We start from the raw sequence: 25,240 nt of genomic DNA, 5'->3' as shown, positions 1-25,240 counted from the left end.
ACTGGTCCAGATCCATGAAGTCCACAGTTTTCAGCACAATGTCTAGTTCATTTGTTAGTTTGTAATACATTCCCCTGCCCTTAGAAATACTTAAACTGATTGTACCCCAAAATAAATCTTACTAGAACTTGTTCAAGTATTTTTATCCGTGTAATTAAACTAGTCTGTTTACCAAAAGTTGTTTTGTTTGCAGATACTGTTAATATATTAGTCTTTACTTATGAATCTCTCTGCTGCAGAGAAAATGATGTGGAAAACGCAAAGAGAGTAAGGAAAACACTAAATTCAGGCATCTTTTTAGATAAATGTGATTGTCTACCAAGACTTTCCAAACACCACCTTAGTCCCTTAGGAAATGGATTCTGCAAAGATGAAAAATAAATTTTCTTTTAATTTCTCTATGGAGATGTGATGAAAAGACAAGTAATCTGTGGTCATGAACAATTAGAGCTTGAAAGTTAGTCCCACTTCTAAGTATAAAGAATAAAATAAAAATCACCCATAATCCCACCATTCAAAAATCACTACTCAATATTTCAGCATATTTCCTTCCAGTCTTTTTTCTACTTTAAAAATCATAATAGGCTGGGCACTGTGGCTCATGCATGTAATCCCAACACTTTGGGAGGCCAACACAGGTGGATCACTTGAGGTCAGGAGTTTGAGACCAGCTTGGCCAACATGGTGAAACCCCTTCTCTACTAAAAATACAAAAATTAGATGGGTGTGGTGGTAGTAGGTGCCTGTAATCCCAGCTACTTGGGTGGCTGACTCAGGAGAATCACTTGAACTGGAGAGGCAGAGGTTGTGGGGAACCAAGATCATACCACTGCACTCCAGCTTGGGTGACAGAGTGAGACTCTGTCTCAAAAATAAAATAATTAATTTAATTTAATTTAAAAACATAGTAAATAGGCTATCTTTAAAACCTCAAGGTTTACTTAGACCATTTATTCAAGAAGTTTTTCCCCTCATCCCCAGGAAAAAAGTTTCTATTATCCTCCTGTCCTGCAATGTATTCATCCCCTTCAAAGGCAACTCAAGTCATCAACAGAAAAATCAAATGACGCTGTAGCCACTCTGCTGCTTTCTTTCCTACTTGGAGGATAAATTCTTCAATTAAATTAAAGATTAACAAAGCCTTGGTAATTAGCATGCATCCTCTTAATTGCAAAGATGGCTTAGCTATTCTCAGCTGTTAGTTTTTTTTACAAAGGTTCTTGCAATGAAAGCGTCAAGTTTAAGACTTCTCTAAACCTCTGCTCTACATCTCTCTCTCTGTTAATAACCTTCCTGGTGTTAGATATTCGTTTAATGATCAATAGTGGCTTCTATTCCTATCACTGAGTATTTCAGAAAGCAGCATAACCAAGTCAATGTTTAACTGGATTCTTTGGGTCTGAAATGGCAAAGTTGAAGGGAAGTCTCCATGGAAACCAGCCTCCCAGGAAGTGGCCAAAAGGGTTAGTGTGCAGTGAAACAGAGCTAGAAGGATGCCATGAAGGAAATGACTGCTTTGTAAAGCCAGGGTAAACTTCTGAAATGCCTTGATTAAAACAAGCTATATTAAAGACCCCAAAACCACTTCCCTCGCAGCTTTCCTCTGAATGTCTTTCACATGAAATGGGCCTGAGTCACTCTAAGACTCACCCGAGGGTGATCAAAGTAGCACCTTTGCAAAACAAAGAGGTAGAGACTCCCTCAGCTGGCCCTGTGGACTTTGCATTCAATCAGAATTTGGAAGAAACGACTTCACATTCACTGGCAAGACTGCAGGACCAGAATAAAGCCTTGGAAGGGCAGCTGCCACCTTTACAAGAAACCTGGTATGGAAGATACTCTGCAGGTAAACATAAAACCCAGCATGAGATGTGTGTATCTGGACCAAGGAGCATTATTAATAGATTTATCTGACTGTCTCCATGATATCAGAAAGTTTCTAAATTACTGAAATGTAGAGGAATTTAGGCTATCTTTGAAAACTCAAACAAATCTTTCAATGAGGATTGAATGTCAATTGAAAGTATTCTGGGTGCATTAGAATGAGAGTATAAACTGTACAAAGGGCTTTTGACCATTCCATATGAGAAGGATAAATCATTTTGTTTCAGCTCAGTTTGTAATGCTTTCAATATTTATACCTAGCTTTGCCAGACCATTAAAATTATATACATACTAATGTGATAAATGATAGCAATCGCGTTTCAGTTAGATTCTAAATTTAAATCATTCTCTCCAGTATAGTTTAATGCACCAGGCTTTGTGGTTTTGAAAGCAGCACTTTAAGAGTGAGTTAATTCTAACATGAATTTTGAAACCTCCCTAAACAGAATTGATTTATTACAGTACATTGGAGTGGATGAGTCACCCTTTTCCCAACCCCACGTTCTTCATGGTCATCTGCAGAACTAACAGAATTCTTTCCCATTATGATTGGAAGCTCTGAGCCTGAAGTGGCTATAAATTATCCTGGAATATTTTATAAGCCATGTAAAATGTTTTATCATGACCACAATGATAATTAAACAGACATCCTCACTTAGAAAAACATATGTTTATTATGTATATGTATATGTATATTGTTTTCCCTTTCCTTCACCTTCTGGATCAGTAACACAAATAAGTTTCCCTTACTGGATGCCTTGTTCAGAAAGCCTCACATTCTCTTTTGGTACCTAGCAAATCTTGCCTGGAATGATTTTTCATGTCTACTGTCTGCAGAATTGATAACCTTTGGTTGTTTCTATATGGCCTATTTTTATGTTCTCTATGGTCTTCAAGTTCTTATGCACATAGATGGGAATTTTCCCCTTAGGAATTTTTTTATGATAGACGAATAGGTGACAAGACACGATTTAAAAATGGAACGTGAGTGTGCACTGAGAGTATGCAACGCTCCTACTGAGGAATTCCCTTTTTATCCAAATCCCCATCGAGAGTTTTAAGATTTTGGTGACAGAGAGAGACTCTGTCTCAAAAAAAAAAAAAAAAAAAGATTTAGGTAACTGAATAAATGATGAAAGCTGATTCATGTGCTTTAGAGTCCCAACTGGAAAATATGCTTATGTCTGAAGTGACAAAATCACATTGAAAATAAATAACAAGGAGATCATGAGGATTCTCATGATGATTGATGATCTCCCATATTCTCACCCCAGCTCCATCAAATACCAAATCGAATGACCTTGGGCAAGTTACTTCATCAATTTTTTTCACTTGTAATCAGAGGTAAAAATAAATGTCTGACACAGCCGATGCCATTTGAGGAGAATCTAATTAAATAATGGACTAATATCACTAAAATAAAAAAATAAGGATTAGTAAGGCTTCTGAAAAAATAGCTAAAAATACTTACATTTTTAAATCCAATACGTTTGTTGTTTCCATCCTGCTCAATATGCTGGCATCTTTTCAAAAGAAAATAAGGACATAGTTTGCATACCACTAAAAGTCAGAGAGAACAAAGTCCTTAAAGAGGTCGTTCACATGTCTTAAAGAGAAAGATGCATAATTATCCATGGATTTTTCCATTTAAAATGCAAAGTGGGACTGTAAAATAGTCTATGAAACAATCTAGAAATCAGAATGTGTCCAGATTATTAAAAGGGAAGGACAAGAACTGCACTCATGCAGCGTTGGTCATGGTAGCACTCCCAAGAGCTCAGGATAATCAAGCTGGAAAATAAAATCCATAATGGATCTGTTGAGCCTCTCTGTTTCCTAATAGAGGCTTAACTCTATATCCCTGGCTTGTTTCATCAGGAAAGAATATTGATATGCTGTATTATAGTGGCAACCTGTGGAAATTTTTTTCACTAAAGGGGCTATTGAATTGTGTTCACACATACTCCATTTCTTTCTCATCTCTGTATAATCACCTATCTATCTATCTATCTATCTATCTATCTATCTATCTATCAATCATCTATTTCATCTAAGAAGATTATTTTCATTTTTTAAAGTTATATATTTTTCTGATGTCTTATATTTCGGCGAGGAGATTTTATGGAATTAAAACAAGTCAATAAATTTCTATTTTCCAGGCCAAATTCTGTTTGAAAAATATTTGCAGTCAATATATTGGTAATTTTGTAACTCTTCCCCTAAATATGAACCTGAGTAGGAAGTTAGGAGAGCAGATATTAAATCCCAAGTCTAGACTAAAACAGTGTCATTTGCACTAATGTAGGTTCCCTGCTTTCTGTGTTTCATCTCCACACTCAACCCACAGGTTAGACATATATAACTGGAAAGGTACAAAATTGTGTTGACAAAGTCTAGTAACTAATGATTGCCTGATCTAATAGTAAATTATATTTAATGTTTTATTCTTGTTTCTTCTCCAATCCTTCAAGCATCCAGAGACGTGGATTTTGACATCCCACTGGAACACAGAGAAACAAGTATTATTAAAAGGCATCCACCCCAAAGACTTCAAGTAAGATGAATTTAAAAGGCTTCATAAGGAATTTCTTGGATATAATGGTAACATCCCTTTTTAAAATATAATCATCAAAGAGGGACATTGATAATGACCAAGCTATTAATGAGAAGGTTCTTAAAGAAAAATATCATCAGTCACAAATACTCTGTTACTTTAAGATTTTCCTTTAGCAATGATTTTGCTTTTAAGACCGGCCACCAAAAGAAGCAAGCTTAGTAGCAAGGACGTAGGTATGATGCAACTCAAGAGGCTTGAATCTAGCACTAATTAGTTGGGTGACTATGGGAAAACAACTTGTAATAAATAATAACAGCTACTACTATTTAATTATACCTACTATACCCACTACAAGTCAGATACGATAATAGGCAATTCAATCTATGTCATTTATTTAATCTTCTTAGCCACCTATGAAAAGGAAGAATTATCTTTGTTTTATACATGCTAGTCAGAGAGTTCAGTAACTACCCCCAAAGACTCACAGAGGTCAGAGAGCAACCAGGTCTCCAAAATCTGTACTATCAGCATAAGTAATTTATATAGTCCTTCTATCTTTAACCTTTTATTGTTCTAGATTTTTAAATTCAGGTCACTGGATTCCAAGGAAGCAAAGCAAGAGCTTTAAACGCATTCACCTTAATAAATATTTAATGGGTTCTCTGTAGATAGCTATACATTTTAAGAACTCTCAACCTAGAAAGGGAATGGGTAGTTTGGAGTGGTCCTTGAAAATGAGCATCATTGGAAGGAGGGTTTGGGGCTCTCTTGTGAGTAGGATCTATCACTGACATTTGAAGCCAAATCCCACCTGCTACACAATTCACCCAGATGCCTGGACCAATCCCAGGGGTACTGGAGCTCATTTGTTGGGGATTATTTCTGTTTCAGTTGGTTTTTATTTACCTGTCTTCCGCAGAAGCTCACAGCCATTATTTGAAGTGATTATATCATTTTGTCTCAAAAGAGTATTTTTTCCCAAAATATTAGAAACTACAAAATTATTCTTTAAAGAAAAATAAAATGAAATATAATAAATTAATATCTAATTTACAAGTTTTTACAAATCCTCTAGGTAAACAGGACAGTTTTAAAATATGTTTTATTCCTAAATCAAATACTTCCTTTCAAAGGAGTGTGTTTAATACATGTTTCCGTGAAGCCTCTAAGCTGATTAGTTCAAATAGAAGATATTACTCTAACTAGTGAAAAATATTTGTCTAGTACTTTATAGCTCACAAGTACTTTTTATATCTATCAATCCTAAACAAAGGAGGTTAGGTTTTGATTTTCTCAATAGTCAAACAAGGTTAAAAAGAGAACATTGGTATTTCAAACACTGCACCACCACCTCCATACACACACACCCTAACCAACCATCTTAAAAACAAAGAATCAAGACAAATGAATTATTTCAGTACAAAGACTATGCCTTTTTTTCTTCAGCTTTTAAATTCAGGGATACAGGTGCAGGATGTGCACATTTGTTACATAAATAAATATGTGCCATGGTGGTTTGCTGCACAGATCATCCTATCACCTAGGTCTTAAGCTCAGCATCCATTAGCTGTTCTTCCTGATTCTCTCCCTCTCCACCAACCCTGACAGGCCCCAGTGTGTGGTGTTCCCCTCCCTGTGTCCATGTGTTCTCATTGTTCAGCTCCCACTTATAGTGAGAACATGTAGTGTTTGGTTTTCTGTTCCTGCGTTAGTTTTGCTGAGGATAATGGCTTCTGACTCCATCCATGTCCCTGCAAAGAACATGATCTCATTCCTTTTTATGGGTGCATAGAATTCCATGGTGTATATGTACTACATTTTCTTTATCCAGTTTATCATTGATGGGCATTTAGGTTGATTCCATGTCTTTGCTATTGTGAATAGTGCTGCAATTAACATATGCATCCATGTATCTTTATAATAGAATGATTTATATTCCTTTGGGTATATACCCTGTAATGGAATTGCTAGGTCAAATGGTATTTCTGCCTCTAGGTCTTTGAGGAATCACCACACTGTCTTCCACAATAGTTGAACTAATTTACACTTCCACCAATGGTGTAAAAGCGTTCCTTTTTCTTCACAACCTCTCCAGCATCTGTTGTTTTTTGGCTTTTTAATATAGCCATTCTGATTGGTGTGAGGCGGTATCTCATTGTGGTTTCGATTTGCATTTCTCTAATGATCAGTCACGCTGAGCTTTTTTTCGTATGTTTGTTGACTGCGTGTTTGTCTTCTTTTGAGATGTGTCTGTTCATGTCCTTTGCCCACTTTTTAATGGGGTTGTTTTTTTCTTGTAAATGTGTTTAAGTTCCTTGCAGACTCTGAATATTAGACCTTTGTCAGATGGATAGATTGCAAAAATTTTCTCCCATTCTGTAGGTTGCAAATACTATATCTTATTCAGTCTTATGTCTTCAGCCATTAATACTTAATATGAGATCCACAAAAGTTTGTGAGTAAAATGAATGAGTGAATGAATGACAATGAGACCCATCATCCCTGCTGGAGGTGGGATAAAGCACTCAAAGTGCACTCCCTGCTATTGCAGACCTGTAATCACTGTATTAGAAGTCTGTACCATCACTGTAACATGACTGTATTAGAAGTCTCATTGACTAGCAAAAATAACTAACATGATTAATTAGAAGGATATAGGAATGCTTTATTGAACCAAAGATCTGGGAGACACCTAAGCTTCAGGGAAGAATTATACCTTGGAACCTGAAATGCAGAGCTCTCTCAATCCCCAGGCTCTTCTCTGTGCATTTGCTATACTCTTTCTCACCAAAGATGAGTTTTCTCTGTTCTTCAGGTACACATGAAATATGGCCACCCTGAGCTTGTATCTTATAGTTCCAGTCCAATGGACAGATGGGCCTTCTTGACTCCAATTCCAGATTCCTAGGAGAAAGGACATTGGCTCAGCTTTGCTCATGATTTCAGCTCTGGTACAATGAGCTATGGCCAGAGGATATACTCATGCAGTAGATATGTGGGCAGAGGAGTCTCCCCTGTAGACTCTGGAGTCAGCTCCCAGAGAGGAGGGAAATCACTAGAAACTTGGCAGACACTCCCAAAGAGATCAGCTATAATTATCTTCACAAATGAAGCTCAGCACATTTTCAAGCACAAATGAGTTTTTGAGAGAATAATACATGCTGGGTCCTCATGACATGCTAATTAATAGCCTAATTTCTGCCAAACAAAATTCTAAAAGTATTTTTAATTATTAAACCAAATCTAATTGTATGCTAAATTATTTGAGTTATATTTTTGGTACCTTCTACTTCCTAAACATCTACTCCTCAAAAAAGAGCAAGTCATGAATTAGTATTATCCAACCTAGAGCTGAGAGGCTCTGAGAGCCTCTGCCAGGGAACTCTGAATCCAATGGGCCTTTTTATTGAAGAGTTGATAAGCACTGTCCCCTCTGGCCTGATCACCTTCTTATTCATCCATTTCAGGTCTAGCTTAAATTGGAGGTGTTTCCCCCCCAACATATAGTGTGTCCTCAGATGATCTCCTTGGATAACTACCTCATCTTCAAATATTTCTTCAAATCTCACTGTCCCTATAAGACCCACCCCAACCAATCAATTGTCATTGCAACCCCCATGTCAGCACTCTTGAGTCCCCTGGCCCTTCACTAGATTCCCAAATCTCCTAGCAGACACTTCAACTGATTATGCTGACCACTTGTTTTGTTTGAGAAGTCAAATAATCCAGAAGTCTTTAAACAAATGATACTTATATTATAAAATGAAAATAAGGTGTCATTCTAACTGATTCTCTAGTAGTTCCTTCCATTGTGTTCTCTTTGAAGATGATGAAGTGAGGCATCTCACTTCCTGGGCAGGGAAAAGGAACATGCATATAAACCCAGAATTCTGAGGCAATTTCATCTGACTGGTTTATTTAGCTGAAGCCAATTTCGCCAACAATTTTTTCTGCAGTGCTTCTCAAATCAAGTGGTAAATGATTTAACGAAGAGATCCCAGTTGCAATGTTAGTTGCTGCCATCTAGTGGCTTTTGTGAAGGAATAGTGTGGTTCCTTACGCTCGTCTCAATGGCCAGGGAGAAACTCAACCTGGAGAGAGTTCTTGCAGATATCTACCACTGAACCCTTATTAGAATTGTGTGTTTAAATAGAAAGACTGAAAATAGAAGAAAGAGATCTGTGATAACTACATATTTATACTAGCAAAGCAAAAACTTGGTCTATGAATTTATGGATAGATGAGTTTAACAAAACTAAAAATTCTTGGCTTCTTCAGACTCAATTTTTCAAAAATATTCCACAAAAAAAATCCTCCGCAGTCTATTTTGATGTCATTCCTTTATTCACTTAAGGCAATGTGGAAGTCAGTGGCCCCCAACCTAGAAAGAAATCATCAGAATCCCTGGGAGAGTTGTGAAAATATTTATTTCCAGGATATACCCCAGACCTGTTGAATCTCAATCTCTAGTGAATGGGCCAAGAATTTCTTCTTTTTTAATGCCAGAAAAGTCTGAGATAAGCCATTCTGGAGAACATATAGTGCAGAAAAGAGGTTTAGATTTGGAGCTGGACACACTTGTGCTTGAATCATGGAGATGCCACTTTCTAACTGTTCAACCTTAGACAAGTCAGCAACCTCTCTGAAATGGGGAATCATCATAATTATCCATGGAGTTCACATGCGTATTGAGTGAGATTACATATTTATAACCCTGGGTATGGCATGCAGTAATGGCTGCAAAGGCATATAGACCTAATAAGAAAGAACCAAATCCTGAACACTCTCCATGTCCAGAGGATGCCACAAACACTTGTTCTCCCCAGCTTCCAGAAATCCCCCTTGAGTCATTCCTGATTCTTCCTCCCATAGGTGCCTTGAGGGGCTCCTCTCCCTTGGCCTCCCCTCCCCTTCCTCTCCTTCCACTTTTCTTGCAGTGTTCTGACTTGATCAGCAGCTGCCTCTTGTGCCAGCAGGTCCCATTTGCTTTGCATCTTTATGTCCTGCAGAGTTAAGAGCCAGGGGAACAAACTTCTCTTACTAGGACTGATCTCCTCTCATTACATCTTTGCTAAGTTATGTAAAAAAGACCCACTTCCTCCTCTGAGGTGAGAATGGAACAGAGAATCACTTCCCACCACAAATGCAAATTATTACCTGGCACATATCTAACATAAAGATGAACTCTTTCCCCTTATTGTCTCTTCTTTGTCTCCACATCCTTTGCCCTTCTTCTCTTCCTTACCAGGTCTACTTTGGGGTGCTCCAGCAGAAAGGACTGCTGGATGCTCTCCAGTCCAGAACCAGGGACCTAGAAGTGGTTGTACAGGGAAGTAGTGGTGGACACAGGTCATGCTCCCCATTACAAGTACTGAATATCCAGTATTTATCTTCCGTGGTTCCACTCTCTCTTTTGTTCCTGGTCACCTTGAAAGCCAAGTTGACTTCCAAATGTACCTCTTAATAATGCAACAAATCACACCAAAACTAAACCATTTTAAAGTAAATTAGCATGTGCCTTCAGCAGTGGACTAAGGTGGGAGTAGAGCTCACACTCTTTGCTGCAGCATGATGTCCTCATGGTTTTCCTCCTCCTTCTTGAGCCATCACTTCCCAGTCTCCTTGGCCAGCTTATTCCTGGCCACCAGCCTCACCACTGGAACTCCTGGAGTCTGCAGTCTTTATCTCTCCTCTTCTCACTCCTGACCTTTACCATGACCTCGGCTTCACTCATGCTCTACTCTGGGATTATTCCCCAAAATCTCCAGCACAGACCTCTCCTCCCAAGCTCCCGGTATAACTCAACAGCTACACTGGCCTGTCTCAAGGGTGTCTCAAACTCGATCTGCTGCACACCAAATTTGTATTTTCCTTCTACATCCCAGCCAAACTAGGTCTTCCTCTGGATTGCCCATCACAGGGTATAACACCCTCCATTCCTTGTGCTGTGGACTCTATTCCCATTTACTAACCATAATGAATCTCGTTTGGTCAGCTTTAAACACTTGTAGAGATCATCAATTTTCCTCTCTCAATCCCAGCCCATCATCTTTGTCCTGCTAGCTGATCTCTCCACATCCATAATTATTCCTTTCTAGTTTCCACACTGCAGCCAGAGTGACCTTTTTTTAAAAAGCAAAGGTAATCATGTCACTCCTTTGCTTAACACATGTCAGTGGCTTCTCATTGCTCTAAGGGACCAGTATCTTGATGGCCTGTCAGGCCTTACATGACCCGGCCCCTGCCTCACCTCCCCAGCTCATTCTAAGCTGCTGTTTCACTTACTCTAAACTGCAGCCAACCAACTTCGTTCCATTCCCTCAACAGATCATGATCACTCCCCACCTCAGGGCTATGGCACACCTTAGTCCCCTAAAAACTCCCAATCTTTCCATTTCTACTGAAAAGGTACTACCTTAAAGCACTTTCTGAACTGCCTCCCTAGCCCTTTCCCTCCTGCCTTAGATTGCTAAGGCTGTAACACAGTACCACAAATTGTGTGGCTTAAATGATACAAACGTATTGTCTCCCAGTTCTGGAAGCTAGAAGACTGAGGTCAAGGTGTCCATAGGGTTGGTTCCCTCTGACGCCTGTGAGGAAGGTCTGCTCCATGACTCTCTCCTAGCTTTCGGTAGTTTTCTGGCACTCTTCAGTGTTGTTCATTGGCTTGAAGAACCATCACCCCAATCTCTCCCTTCATCTTCACATCATGTCCTGCCTGTGTGTGTCTGTGTCCAGATTTCCCCTTTTTTAATGAGGGCATTATCATATTGAATTAGGGGCTTGCCCTACTCCAGTATGACTTCATCTTAACTAATTATATCTGCAATGACCCTATTTCCAAATAAATTCACATTCTGAGGTATGGATGGCTAGGCTTCAACATATGAATTTTGTGGGGAAGCACAGTTCAACCCCTAACACACCCTAGTTTTCAGGTGGAGTCCTTCAGTTATGTAGCATCATCGTTCTGCCCTGCAGATTTTTTCTTCAAAGCACTGACCACAGTTTGTAATTATCACTTGAATAATCACACAAGCAAAAGTACATCTATTACGCATAGATTGTAAGCTCCATGAGGGGCCATGTCCATTTTTGCTGACCATTGCATCCCCATGTCTGGCATGTAGCAGTCATTAAGTACTCACTGAAGGAACAGATAAACTCTGTGGCCCTCCACTTTCCCCATTGCACGTCAATGTGAAGAGACCACCCTTCATCTCCCAAACCTGCTTGATCACTTCTCAGTGCTCAGCTTCTAAGGCAAGAAGGGCTGGAGGCAGACCGGCTGACATGAATTGCTGCCCAGTCTTAGTGACCCCCTGAAACTCCAACATGATCTCCCCTATCAAGCCAAGCCCCTGCTAGAAAAAGACATCTCTAAAATGTGTTAGCACGCTGCAGTTTCATTTTAAATGTGTCTCATAGTCACCAGTGATTACTACTAAGGAGCTTCTCTAGAGATCTTAAAAACAGATTGCTTCCCTAAGGGCTGGAATAGTTCAGCTGGGTACCTAAGGAATGTGTGAAATAAAATAAATTCCTAGTGCCTCTTTTATCTCTAATATTCTAAGATCCTGGTGGTTTGATAACTTTGGACATGGTCCCTCAATGCAGACAGAAGAAGATTCTTAGTCTCCTAACTCTCTGACCAATACTTAGATCAATAAGGCACTGTCTACAGTGCACTAGAATAATAAAGAACCCAGGTAGGTTGAAAAGCCTTTTGCACCAATATAACTGTAATGCTGTTGGAACCACCTTTCCTGTATGCTCTCAGAAATAAGTGCCGCTTTTGCAAAGTGTTAAGATAGTTTAATGTCTGGCTTTTGTGTTTCATCATCTCATGGCATGAGATGAAAGGAATGCTGACTCCTCTAAACGTTGAACTTCTAGAAGCTTGAACCCGTTGACTTGCCACGAGTAATTACTTCAGGAAGACTCCTGAGCCAGCGAGAAGCCAGGACAATGCACAAAGCAAAGGTGAGCTGCAGCAGTAACCTGACAGGGAGGTGACTAGGGGTGGGTGACACAGGATTGGGGCACTGGAGCACACTGGTCCTTTCATGCACTCTCTGCATGGAGGAGTTCAAAGACAAATCAAACTGTTAAGTCATTCAGAGTGAGAACTTTTCAAAGCTATTTATTCTCTTCTGTGCATGCCTCCAACTGGTAGTGGCTCTTACCTCTTGCATGAGCTCTGCGCCCTTTTCTGTTTTGTGTTGAAAACAGGGCAATGTAGACAAGAAAAGACTTTTACTTAGAAATTGGTGATTCTGAAGTTTTCAAATCTGTGAAAATTTCAGCATAAGTCCTCCCTTTCATTCCTCCCCTCAGTTTAAAACATTCTCTTTGTTCTGTTTGCAGGAGAAATCTTATCTACAAGTTATTCCTGACTTATTTGCCACAACCTCACCAAAAATTAATCCTGAGAAATGTCTTCTGTGTATCTTTTCCCTGCTTTGCACTTGTAATGTTCTGTTGACTAGAACTCCCCTCACACAGAACTGAAAGCTGGGAGGCAGAAGCAGATTTTCAACACTTTCCACTCCTAATTTGTTTTGGAGCTAGCTAGGTGCTGCTGTGTGGCTGGCTGACTTGTTAAAGACGTCCAGGTGCTGTCAGAATCAAGCCCACGTTTGTGGTGCTGACAGCATCTGTGGAGATGGCCCCTCCCTGAGGTTCACATCAGCTGACAGTCACTATCCACACGGCAACACAAAAGGTATTGTCAAACACATCACCTTTCCTGGCAACAGCAAATGACAAATGAAGGTATATTCACCTCTGGCTGCCCTCAATAACTGTCTGCACTGTCCCACTGGAGTTTATGATGCACCAGCGGGGAGATGTTCAGAGTCACAAATAATCAACCTCAAATCCTCACTAGACTGCAATATTCTCCAAGGCTTAGGCTGGCATATGGAAATGCACTCTATAGAAATAGGTTCCATTTCACCATTCAGCAGCTTCCCTCTCATTTCATAGCCAGTCAATTAGTCAATGGTAGAAGAGGCAGGGAGAAAAAGGAAGGTTTCTTCAAACCGAACACATTTCTGGGGAGGTAGTAATAAGCATCTATTTACAAGGGAAGTGATATCTTGTCAAAAATGAGATGTGGAAAGATATTCCCATTTAAGGTTTACAAAACTCTACAGCAACCTAAAAAACTACATACATACACATCAAAGAGCCACTTCATTCATTGACAGTGACACAAAGGACTTGTCAGGGACATACAATAGTCCACTTTTGTCATCACAAGATATCTCTGCGGGTTATGACTGATTAAGATCTCACTCTGTTTCAAGAAGGATGTAAACTTGTGAATTGCAGAGTCAGTAACAAATTACCCCTTACTAACAAGTGTGTTGTCTTTCATAGCAGGTACTAGAAAAGAAAATGCAAACTCCAATGTATACTTCTGAGAACAGACAATATTTGCATAAGATGCAAATGCTGGAAATGATTCGTAAAAGACAAGAGGTAAATGTGAGAAGAGAAAAGAGTGTCATATTTACCAAATTTTCATCACATAATCACTGCCCTGCCACATGAATATATCAAGCATAGATACCCAGGCTTTACTTAGCATTTTAAATCTAGTCATTGAGGTTGAAAGTTCAACTACTAAAGCTGAGAAGAATCAGGAAGATTCCTTCTGCTGATAACCTTGTTGAGTCTTTTCTAAGTTTTCAGTCCTGTCAAGGATGTATCTGTGCCTCAAGTCTCCATTTTTAAAAATAGTTTGCTCCTATGACACTCTGGACATAGGAAAATGGGGTAAGATCATTTTTCTTGGTTTAGTGAAAGGAGGAGGGGGTGAGTTGTTCTTTATTCCGATACCTAGGCCTCTCTCTATAATTCTTGCCATAGAATTATCTAACAAGAAAGACTGCTTGTAAAAAAAAAACAACAAAAACCCTTTACCAGTAATGCCTGTAACTGTCATATTCCAAATTCCTCCCTCTAGGAAACAAGCCTTTAGTTACTGCTCTCTGCAACTCCAATTATATCAGCTAGCCTACAGAAACATGCTTTTGTAAGGGTCCTCATCCTAATTGAGCCATACCTTTTTGAGACTGGCCACACTCACCTTTTTCCTAACAAGCTTGTGAATAAAGAAAGTTCCCATACCTTCTAGTAGGAAAAAGAAAACCATATTCTGGTTAGAGGACTGCAGATGTCTACAGATAAGCACACAACTTGCAAAGTGACTGATCTGTTGATCTCTTCTGGTGAAAGTAGCTTGGGAAGAACATTGATCATTTATGGCTGATGATTTTCAGGCCCAAATGGAGTTAAAGAAAAGTCTTCATGGAGAGGCAAGAATTAATAAGCAAAGTCCAAGGGACCATAAAGCCAAGAAAACCCTTCAAAGCACCCCAAAGAACGATGGCCATGACCTTCTAACCATATTGCCTGATGAAATCTTGAACAGAGGTCCCGGTGAGTCATGTACAATTTTTTAGTAAAATATTTCAAGTATTTTTAAAACTTCATCAAATAAACTACCAAGGAAGGGGCATGGTGAGAAGACAGCAAACAGCTTTGAGTTCTTGCTGAGAGTTTTACTTCCCAGAATATAGTGGGCATGTTGTCATGTAATTTTGGATGGCTGGGAGGAAAAGACAGAAACTTACGCTTGGTAATTAAATGTCTCTTTCTTTGTACGGGTTTAATATGCTTTGCATGCTTCATTGCAAGCCTTGCCTCATCCCTAGAAGGAGAAAAGGCAAAATAGCCTCATCTTGTGGTTAGAGAGAATGAAGCACATGAAGATACATTGCCTGCAGTCACATGGCAAATTTGCTTCAGCAGGGTTGATACCATATGTAGACACTTATCTCCCTGACTGCACCCTTTTCCATGCAGGTCAACCCTCTTTGGCACATTCAGAATTTCTAGAATGAATCACTGCCCACCCTGAGCTTACTGTTCCTGCTGATCTACTGGCTCAGTGGACAAGGTCTCCAATGTCACTCTTCCCTATCTCCCTACAGCTGGTCGCTCACCAAGCCCTGCTGATGTCACCTAGCAGTAAAATCTGCCCTTTCTCTTCCATTCCTGGTAGTATTGCCTTAGGTATGACCCTGGTCCTGTTACACCAGGATTCCAGCTACAGCCTCCTGACTGGGCCCCTCCCATTAGGTCTTACTCTCCATCCATCAACGCTTCACTTCAGTGGTTCTCCATGTGGTCACCAGACCACCAGCATCAGCATCACCTGGGAACCTGTTAGGGCCCAGAGTGACTGAATAAAAAACTGCAGGTGTTATGCCCAGTACTCTGGGTTTAACCACCCCTCCAGGTGATTGTGATGCTCTTAAAGTTTAAGAAACACTTAACTTTAAGTGATTCCTAACTCTACTCAGTAATTGAAGTGTTACCATAGACCAGCATCATCAGTATCACCTGGGAGTTTATTAAGAAAGGCAAAATTGGAGGTCATACCCCAGACCTACTGAATGAGAACCTGCATTTTATCAAGATTGCCAGATGATTCTCATGCACACTGAAGTTCTAGAAGCACTTCACTAACATCAGAGTAATCCTATAAAATGCAAATCTGACCATGTCATTCTCCTGCTTAGAAAAACAAAAATCCTCCGTGATTCTCTGTCAGCCTAAAGACAACGTCTAAGCTCCTTAACATGGAGCTAAGTGTGGTGACTCATGCCTATAGTCCCAGCTACTCAGGAGGCTGAGGTGGGAGGACCACCTGAGGCCAGGATTTCAAAACCTAGCCTAGGCAACATAGCAAACTCCCTGTCTCAATAAAATAAACTCAACATGGGACTCTAAGCCTTTCAGGATCCAGTCATTGCCTACCTAGCCTTTCTAGCTTCACCTTCTGCCACTCTCGCACCCAGCTCCCACATTTCAGCTGGGCCGAATTGTTTATGCTCTCAGATCGCTCTATGCTTTCTAATGGACAGGCTTGTCCACAACTTCTACGCTACATTGCCCCACCAATTAGAGCGCCATTAAGTTTTCCTTGTTTGTATTTCCCCAGGGCAAACCCACAGTTGAAATTTCCAATATTGTTCACACACACAGATTGCTGTGCTGTGAGCCAAATTCCCCACATCAGCAGGACTGACCCACCACGGAGAGAGCTGCAGAAAAGCTGGCTACGTCTCTAGAGGTCTTGAACTTCTAAGATGCAAAATCGCCTGCTGAAAGAGACACTGCTCCTACTCGGAGAAACAAGATGCTTAATCAATAAGTTAATTAAATAAGAAAAGGCTGAATAATTGAAAATCTACTTGAGGCACCTATTTAATCTATACTCCCAAGTCTCAGAATGAAATATCCTTTGTAGTCACACAAACAATTTTTACCATTTAAACAATATCTTTTATTTTTTTTTAAACAATATCTTTTAAAAAATATGCAAACAACCAAGAAAAAAGCCTCAGCTAAAGTTAGACACTTAACAGTCATCACCTGAGAGCACGTCAAGAAAAACCAGCATCGGCGAAGTCCTTAGATGTCTCAGAGCTGGAGGGGACCGACGAGAAACCGGCACAGGAGAAAGGAGTTTTCCTCTGCTCTCCTGATGCTTTTCTTTTTTTTTTTTTTTTTTTTTTTTGAGACGGAGTCTTGCTCTGTCGCCCAGGCTGGAGTGCAGTGGCCGGATCTCAGCTCACTGCAAGCTCCGCCTCCCGGGTTTACGCCATTCTCCTGCCTCAGCCTCCCGAGTAGCTGGGACTACAAGCGCCCGCCACCTCGCCCGGCTAGTTTTTTTTTATATATATTTTTTTTAGTAGAGACGGGGTTTCACCGGGTTAGCCAGGATGGTCTCGATCTCCTGACCTTGTGATCCGCCCGTCTCAGCCTCCCAGAGTGCTGGGATTACAGGCTTGAGCCACCGCGCCCGGCCTCCTGATGCTTTTCAAAGCTGCTTCATTTTGTTCAAGCTAAGGTTTGTTGAGTGCTTACTATAAGCCAGGTACTGTGGTTTGCCTTTAATATGCATTATCTCTTTTAATTCTCACACAACCTAGAAGGTAGGAGCTACCATTCGCGCCAGTGTGACAGAGCCAGGATTCAAGGTCAGGTCTTTTTGACCTGCACTCACACGGCCCCACCAGGACACCAAGGACTTGGAACTCTGTCAAGGACAGCTTTGGAAAAGTTTGCAAATGTAGGGGTTGTGACTCCTTGACTTTATTTTTCAAAGAAGGCCGCACTCTGCAACTTCTGAAAGGAAAGTTAAAGCAGCTGGCAGACTTTGGAGCTCATGTTCTCCTGGAAGTGACGGAGTGTAGAGAAGGGAGAATAGAAGGAGTAACTCAGGCAGGAACCAATTCAAGTGCCAGTCAGGGAGGCGTAGCTGCATCAGTAGTGCACAAAACCAGTAGTGCACAAAAACTGAGTAGTGCTCAGTTAAGAGCAAAACCACCTGAGGAGCTTCTCAAGAACACCCAGCCCTAGGGCCGATCATGGTGGCTCATGTCTATAATCCCAGCACTTTGGGAGGCCAAGGCGGGCAGGTCACCCGAGGTCAGGGGTTCAAGACCAGCTTGCCAACATGGTGAAACCCCATCTCTACTAAAAATACAAAAATTAGTCGGGCACAGTGGCGGGCACCTGTAATACCAGCTACTTGGGAGGCTGAGGCAAAAGAATCGCTTGAACCTGGGAAGCAGAGGTTGCAGTGAGCCAAGATCATGCCACTGCACTCCAACCTGAGCAACAGAGCAAGACTCCATCCCAAAACAAACAAAAGAAACACCCAGTCCTGTCTCCCAGGTTCAGCCTACTGAATCTGAATCTCTAGGTTGAAGGTGAAAGAATTTTATGTTTTAAAAGTTCCTCAAGTGATGTTGAACATTAGCCAAACTTAGATGGACCAGATAACCCTTGAGAACTCTTTCAACACTTTAACCTTATGAGAATCTTTTTCTTTGTAACAACGCATGTGTGTGTGAGATACACATGACAAAATAAGCCTAGAAAATGTAGATTTTGCTAGCATGAAATAGAAAGGGAATTCAAACTCTTCCTATTATAATGATATCATAATTAACTAGACTCTTAGAATGACATGTCTGCATCAACTCACTTGCCTATTGCTGAAGTTGTTGGAAAGAGAAGTAAGGCAAATATCACTGGAAATGTGTTTGATGATGGAGAGATTACAATGCCTACAAAGGGTGTCATTCTGTTCTGTGCTTCAGTGTTCACTGTGCAGCCCTGTACATGTAAAAGTGTAGGATACTGGGATAATAATGGATACAGCTAGTATTTATAAAGTGCTTCTAAGAATTTTAAATGCATCATTTAATCCTCATATTAACTCTACAAGGTGAAAATTATTACCACCTCTCTTCTACAGATGAAGAGACTGGGTCTGGAGAGGTCCAGTCACATGTGCAAGGTCACAGCCAGCCAGTGAGAGGTGAAGCTGCTCAGGGATGCACTTACAGGGCACCTGACTCCCGAGCCAACAGGCTTCACCTCTGCACTCAGCATTTGTCCTAGCGATGATTCCTTTTCACTTATTCCCAGAGAGCGTCTTTGATTTCTTTCCGCGCCTTCTAAAAGTACTTCACTTTTTCCTACAAATGGAGTGTAGCTAAGATCTTACACTTACATAAGCATTCCACTGTCAGGGTCTGGTCATTAAGGTTCCTCTGTAGCTGTCTCTTCTTACTTAATGACATACTCGACCTTTCTTGTTCCCCTGTTGAAAGGTGAAATGAGGGTTGTGGCTCTCTTGTGAGATAAAAGTCAGCCACTGCTTTCTACTGCATCTTTAAAATGAAATCTCCCATGCTTTACATATATTTTACATACATTCATATAATAAATTACATATATAATCATATGACACAAATTATATATAACATACACATAGTGAATGTCACTCTTTTTGGTGTACAAGTCTATGAGATTTAATGTGTTTCTGTGGCTCCTACCCTTTGCTGAAGCTGTGATATGAATGAACATAGAGGGTGGGAAGAGCACTGGAACTGACCGCAAAGCCCTTCACTGAGTCCCAGTAGTGCATCTACTAAATGGAAGCTCCATGAAGGCAGGGACTTTTTCTTGTTCCTAGAATAGTACCTGATACGTGATAGCCTCTCAATAAATATTAACTGTATATTTTTTTATATAATTTCATTCTAGAGAGAGAAAGAATATAGCTAAATTCTAGTTATTTAACCTCCAGGAACCTCAGTTTCCACATCTGTAAAATGGGAATAAAGTATTGTATACCACGTAAAGTTTATGTAAAAAATAACATGTATAAAAGCACACATCAAATGTAAAGTGTGGCCAGGCACTTTACAGGCCATAGCTCATGCCTGTAATCCCAGCATTTTGGGAGGCTGAGGAGGGTGGATCACTTGAGGTCAGGAGTTTGAGACCAGCCTGGTCAACATGGCAAAACCCTGTCTCTACTAAAAATACAAAAAATTAGCCAGGAGTGGTGGCACATGCCTGTAATCCCAACTACAGGGGAGGCTGAGGCACGAGAATTACTTGAACCTGAGAGACAGAGGTTGCAGTGAGCCGAGATCACACCACTGCACTCCAACCTGGTCAACAGAGAGAGACTGTCTCAAAAAAGAAAAAAAAAAAAAAGAAGAAGAAGAAATACCATACAAATGTATGGGAATATAGACAAAACTGAAGAAGAATATAATCGATGTCTTTTTCTTTTTTTTAAGATGGAGTTTCTCTCTTGTTGCCCAGGCTGGAGTGTGATGGTGTGATCTTGACTCATCCACAACCCCTGCCTCCCAGGTTCAAATGATTCTCCGGCCTCAGCCTCCCAAGTAGCTGGGATTACAGGCACCCGCCACCACGCCCGGCTAACTTTTGTATTTTTAGTAGAGACAGGGTTTCACCGTGTTGGCCAAGCTGGTCTCGAAACCCTGACCTCGTGATCCGCCGGCCTCAGCCTCCCATAGTGCTGGGATTGGGATTACAGGCATGAGCAACCGCACCCGGTCAGAATTGATGTCTTATAGTGAAAACAGTCATATGCTTCAGTGATGTGTCACTTTGAATCCGTTATTTGAATGCCAGCTTCAAAATTCTGGTCTTATCTGGCCACCTGCACTCTTTCTATAAAGAATCTTATTTTGTTTTATTTTTCAATATAGCTCTGTATGTGAAATTCTGGGTTTGATATAGTAGTGATACAGTTTTCTGAAACACATATTATAAAATACACAACCATCAAACAGGTTTCATGCTTTATGTGATTCTTCTACTACCTAAATCACTTCCTATTTTTCCCACTGACAGCTGTTGCTTTCCCCTCTCCCTAAATTAATTTTGGAGTAGGATACACTTTCCTTTACTCTGCTCACCCGAAACCCATTTGGGTTTTTAAAGACTGTGTTTTTATTTTTTAAAGTCTATAAACCACAGAGAATCAAACAAGGATTTATAAAAATGTAACAAGTAATAAGAAATCTAGCTCAGAAGTGCTCAAATTTTAATGCTATATACACAAAACCATATATGTAATACTTTATGAGTGACAAAGGATTGATTTTCAAGGATGAAACTGAATATTTGAATTTTGTCGCATACACTAACATTAGACCTGAATTTTCATAACATCAAGGGTGTTGTGGGACTTAGGCTATCATTAATATTTCATTAGATCCCAACACAAACAAACATTCCCCTTCTGTTTCAGATCTCCTGCCGATAGCTGGATGTTCTAGAAAATTCCTGTTCCCAGTCTGAGTGGTGCCTCTGGTAGTTCTTGACTACTTTGCAGAACAGAGATGACTGACACTCCTGAGCCCCAATGAATGGGGCCTTTTTTAGGTCCTAGTTACCAATACTTCCCATCTCCCAAAATTCTCTGATTGCTCATTTGTTTTTTCATTTATTCATCTATTTGTTCACCAAATATTTATTTAGCACATACCAAGTGCCAGGCATTGTGTGGTCATTTCATTGTATGGTGATGAGCCAGGCAGATATGGTTCCTGGTTTGTGGATCTTGCATAGAGATGTTTAACAAAGAGTTGTTTAACAAGAGTATACTGGGTAGACCTGGTATCTGCGGAGTCAGGGAAAGTTTCCATGAGGAAGGGACATTTAAACCGAGATAAGAAGCAGCTGGATGAAGCAGGGAGGAGGGCATGTGAGTGTGAGGACCATGGGTACTGGAATGTTCAAAATGATAATCAACCCCAGCATGTGCAAAAGTCCTGCAGTGGGAAGGAACACGATGGACTCTAGGCGAATGAGAGATTCAGAGAGTAACTGGAGATGGCTCTGGAGATATGGGCAGGGCCAAATCACACAGGGTCTTGTAAGCCATGTTAGATAAGAATTTTAAACTCTATCTTAAGGTCACTGGGAAGCCACTGATAGGGCAGGAGAGTGGCATAAGCAGGTTCATATTTTTAAATATCACTCTGTCTACACTGTAGAGAATGGGTGGGAGGGGAAAGTAAAAGGATGAAGTAAGACCAATTATAAGGACACAGCAAAAGCGCAAGTGAGAGATGATGTTGAGACCAGGAGAGTAGGGTCTCGATGAGGACGGACAGAAGCAGCCAGATATGAGATCTTTAGGAGACAAAATAATCAGAATTATCAGGTGATAGGTTAGATGTGAGTGCATGGAGAGGGTAAGGAGACCAGGTAGATTCCTGGGTTTCTCTTGAAGAATTAGGCAGACAATGGGGTAAAGGTAGTACCGTTTGCTGAATTAGGGTAGCCAGGAGCAGAAGCAGGTTTGTGAGAGAAAGAGAAGGTAGGGCTGCATTATTGCCAAGCAGATATCAAAGTGGAGGTGTCCAGTTCTACAAAAACGTCCTTTGTATCTTAGGAGAGAGACCAGGGCTGCAGACATTAATTAACATGGTTATCTGCCAGTGCTATCTAAATAGGCAACAACAATCATTATACTAGTATTCAAGGGGAAAAACTGGTAGCCTCTCACTGAGGCCCAACAAATCACAAGGCACGAATTCTCACATTAAAACGCTTGTTTCCAACTCACCACGCTGTATACATTAAATATGTATAGCTTTTGTATGTCAATCATAGTTCAATAAAGTAGTTTTTAAAAATATGGTGCACAGGTAAAAAGAAATATTTGATTTTCTTATATAATAGTACACAACTTCAGATATCAAGGGCTTACATAAACTGCCAAAAGATTTAATAAACAATTATCATTAAGATGACATTCAAAAGTTATGGTCGTTTCAACCAGTCTAGTGGGAAACTCTGGGCTTTGACCTAAGATTTTTGTTTTAGCTCCAAAGTGGTTGGGAAGATTTTGTTTGCTTAAAAGCCAGCTTCCCTTGAACAAAGCTCCTGTTGCTTTCTGGAGTGCATTATGAAGAATGCTGGGAACTGCTTGAATAAAAAGCTAAGGTAAATACATATGCACATAAATAAAATCCCAAACTAAAAATAAATTGACTCTTTTAATAAAAAATATAAAATAAAATAGAACGCCAGATTCATTGAACTTCCCAGTACTATGGGTCTAGAGTACAGTTTAGACAATCTGTTTCTAAAAGGCTGCAACAGGTGATTCTGCTATGTCAGAAGTATATATTACGTGTCTAGCACATAGTAGATGTTCAATATAAAGCACTAGACAATGTCACCTGTGCAATATTCTTGCCCAAAATGTTTAACCTCAATTTAATTGCAAGGAAATAATAAGGGAAGCTAAAATTTAGGATCATTCTGTAAAATAATTGACCTGGATTCTTCAAAATGTCATCATTACATTAGGAAAAGTGAAACAGACAATGAAGATGGAAGAGGAGACAAAAGAGGAGAAAGAGGAGGAATGGTGATGAGGTGTAGAGACTGTGGGAGAGAGAAAGAGAAGAAAAGCATAGAAGAGTATTCTTGAATTAAAGGATACTGAGACAAGAAAATAAAATGCAATGTATGATCTTAGATTGGATCCTGGACCTAAAAATTAAAACTCAAACAGGAAATAAAAAGTAGCTATAACGGGCATTATTGTGACAACCATGAATATTTGAACATAGATCATATATTAGAAAATAGTATTATATCAATGTTAAATTTCTAAAGTGTAATAATTGTTTTGTTACGTAGAGACAACGCCCTTGGTCTTAAGAGATTTGTAGTGATATATTTAGGGGGGAGGTGACTCTTCAACTAATTTTCAAATGGTTCAGCTGAAAAGCATGTATAGATAGATAGATGATAGATAGATGATTGATAGAGAGATAGCTGGATAGATAGATGCATATATATGATGTAAGCAATATTGTGGCAAAATGTTGATGGATGTGGTATATAGGTGTGTGTTGCATTTTTGTGACTTTTGGAAGATTTAAATCATTTTAAAAATAACATCTAGGCCGGGCGTGGTGGCTCACGCCTGTAATCCCAGCACTTTGGGAGGCCAAGGCAGGTGGATCACAAGGTCAGAAGATCGAGACCATCCTGGCTAACATGGTGAAACCCTGTCTCTACTAAAAAATACAAAAAAGTAGCCGGGCATGGTGGCAGGTGACTCTAATCCCAGCTACTCGGGAGGCTGAGGTAGGAGAATGGCATGAACCTGGGAAGCGGAGCTTGCAGTGAGCCGAGATGGCGCCACTGCACTCCAGCCTGGGCGACGGAGCAAGACTCCGCCTCAAAAAAATAAATAAATAGACTAAAAAATAACAACTAAAAAAAAGTTTAATCCTTACAGAGACACCAGTTGAAATTTTTATATACATAATGTATATATTTATATATACCTCAAGTTACATATATATAATTTTTCAAACTATGTATATGTAGTTTGAAAAATCACCAAGCAGATTGTTTATTAAGCTAGGCACTTAATAAACAAATAAATCATTGCTAAAGGAAAAAATTATATTAAAGAAACTTAATTTTTTTGTAGGTAATTCACAGAATACAGAATTTTTGAAACATCAAGCAGTGAATAACTACTGTCCCTGGAAAACTGGCACAATGGAAACATGGCTTCATGAACAAGAGGCCCAGAGACAGCTTCTCTGGGACAGTTCCAGCTCTGACTCAGATGAGTTGGGGAAAGATGAGAAGAAGCCACGAGCACTGGTGAGGACCAGGACAGAGAGAATCCCACTTTTTGATGAGTTTTTTGATCGAGAATAAGAATACTATTCACTAACCTAGATACTGAGTGCACTGAAAGCTTGTTTTACTCTAGAAATCTTTCAAACTGAGATATGAAGTATTTTGAAGAAAGCAAATCACTTTGGTAAAAAGAAATGATATATTTAGAGTCTTATGATTAATGAGTCTGTCATATGTGCTGTTAACTATTGCTGCATAACTAAATGCCTCAAAACACAGGGGCTAGCCAACAGCCATTTTATTGTCTCACTTTCCTGTGGGTTGTTGAGTTCAGCTAGGTGGTTCTTCTGCTGTTCCCTTTTGAAATCTTTAATGTCATTGAAATTGGACTACATTTGGACTACTAGGACTGGAGTCATCTGGAGGCCCCATTAGGGCACTGAGACAGGGGGAGCTTGCCCCCTATCCATATAGTCTCAGAGCATCTTCACATGCTCTCTTCAGCAGGACACTGAAGAGATTTCTCTCATATGAGCCCAGGGCTCCCAAAAGCAATTGTCCCAAGAGGAGGAAACAGAAGTTGCCAGTCTTCTTAAAAGCTAGTCATAGAACTGGCTTTGCATCACTTCCACTATGTTCTGTTGGTTAAAGTCATAAGCCAGCTTGGAGTTAATGCAGAAGAGGATTACATGAGGGCATGAATGCCAAAGTGTGGTCCTTTGGGGTTCATCTTTGAGACTTTCCACCTCACTATGTTTTTAA

The 25,240-nt window shown here is 40.1% G+C and overlaps 1 protein-coding gene across 3 annotated transcripts; it reads left to right on the top strand.

Annotated features, from left to right (window-relative positions):
* The first annotated feature begins 1,482 nt into the window (after positions 1–1,482).
* Positions 1,483–24,575, top strand: CCDC198 (coiled-coil domain containing 198). 3 transcript variants are annotated; one of them, XM_010355998.2, is made up of 6 exons: positions 1,483–1,846; positions 4,356–4,438; positions 12,338–12,424; positions 13,829–13,927; positions 14,731–14,890; positions 24,321–24,575. In XM_010355998.2, exons 1-6 carry the CDS (start codon positions 1,624–1,626, stop codon positions 24,554–24,556), a joined length of 888 nt encoding a protein of 295 aa, XP_010354300.1. In that variant the 5' UTR covers positions 1,483–1,623; the 3' UTR covers positions 24,557–24,575. The 3 variants fall into 3 exon arrangements, with proteins under 3 accessions (XP_010354300.1, XP_010354299.1, XP_010354302.2); XM_010355997.2 differs by having other exon boundaries at positions 13,826–13,927; XM_010356000.2 differs by having other exon boundaries at positions 1,487–1,846; positions 4,356–4,485.
* Positions 24,576–25,240: the final 665 nt, after the last annotated feature.

This window comes from Rhinopithecus roxellana, chromosome 5 (assembly GCF_007565055.1).
Source record: "Rhinopithecus roxellana isolate Shanxi Qingling chromosome 5, ASM756505v1, whole genome shotgun sequence".
Taxonomy (NCBI): domain Eukaryota; kingdom Metazoa; phylum Chordata; class Mammalia; order Primates; family Cercopithecidae; genus Rhinopithecus; species Rhinopithecus roxellana.
Note: the sequence above shows the minus strand (reverse complement) of the source record. Positions and strands in the feature narration are given on the sequence as shown.

What these genes read in the sequence shown, in the direction of transcription:
- CCDC198 (XM_010355997.2), top strand. Translation starts at nt 1,624, where the DNA reads ATGGGCCTGAGTCACTCTAAGACTCACCCGAGGGTGATCAAAGTAGCA. An exon ending in ATCCACCCCAAAGACTTCAA is followed by an intron (nt 4,439 to 12,337) that starts GTAAGATGAATT and finishes TTGAACTTCTAG; the next exon opens with AAGCTTGAACCCGTTGACTT. An exon ending in TGATTCGTAAAAGACAAGAG is followed by an intron (nt 13,928 to 14,730) that starts GTAAATGTGAGA and finishes GATGATTTTCAG; the next exon opens with GCCCAAATGGAGTTAAAGAA.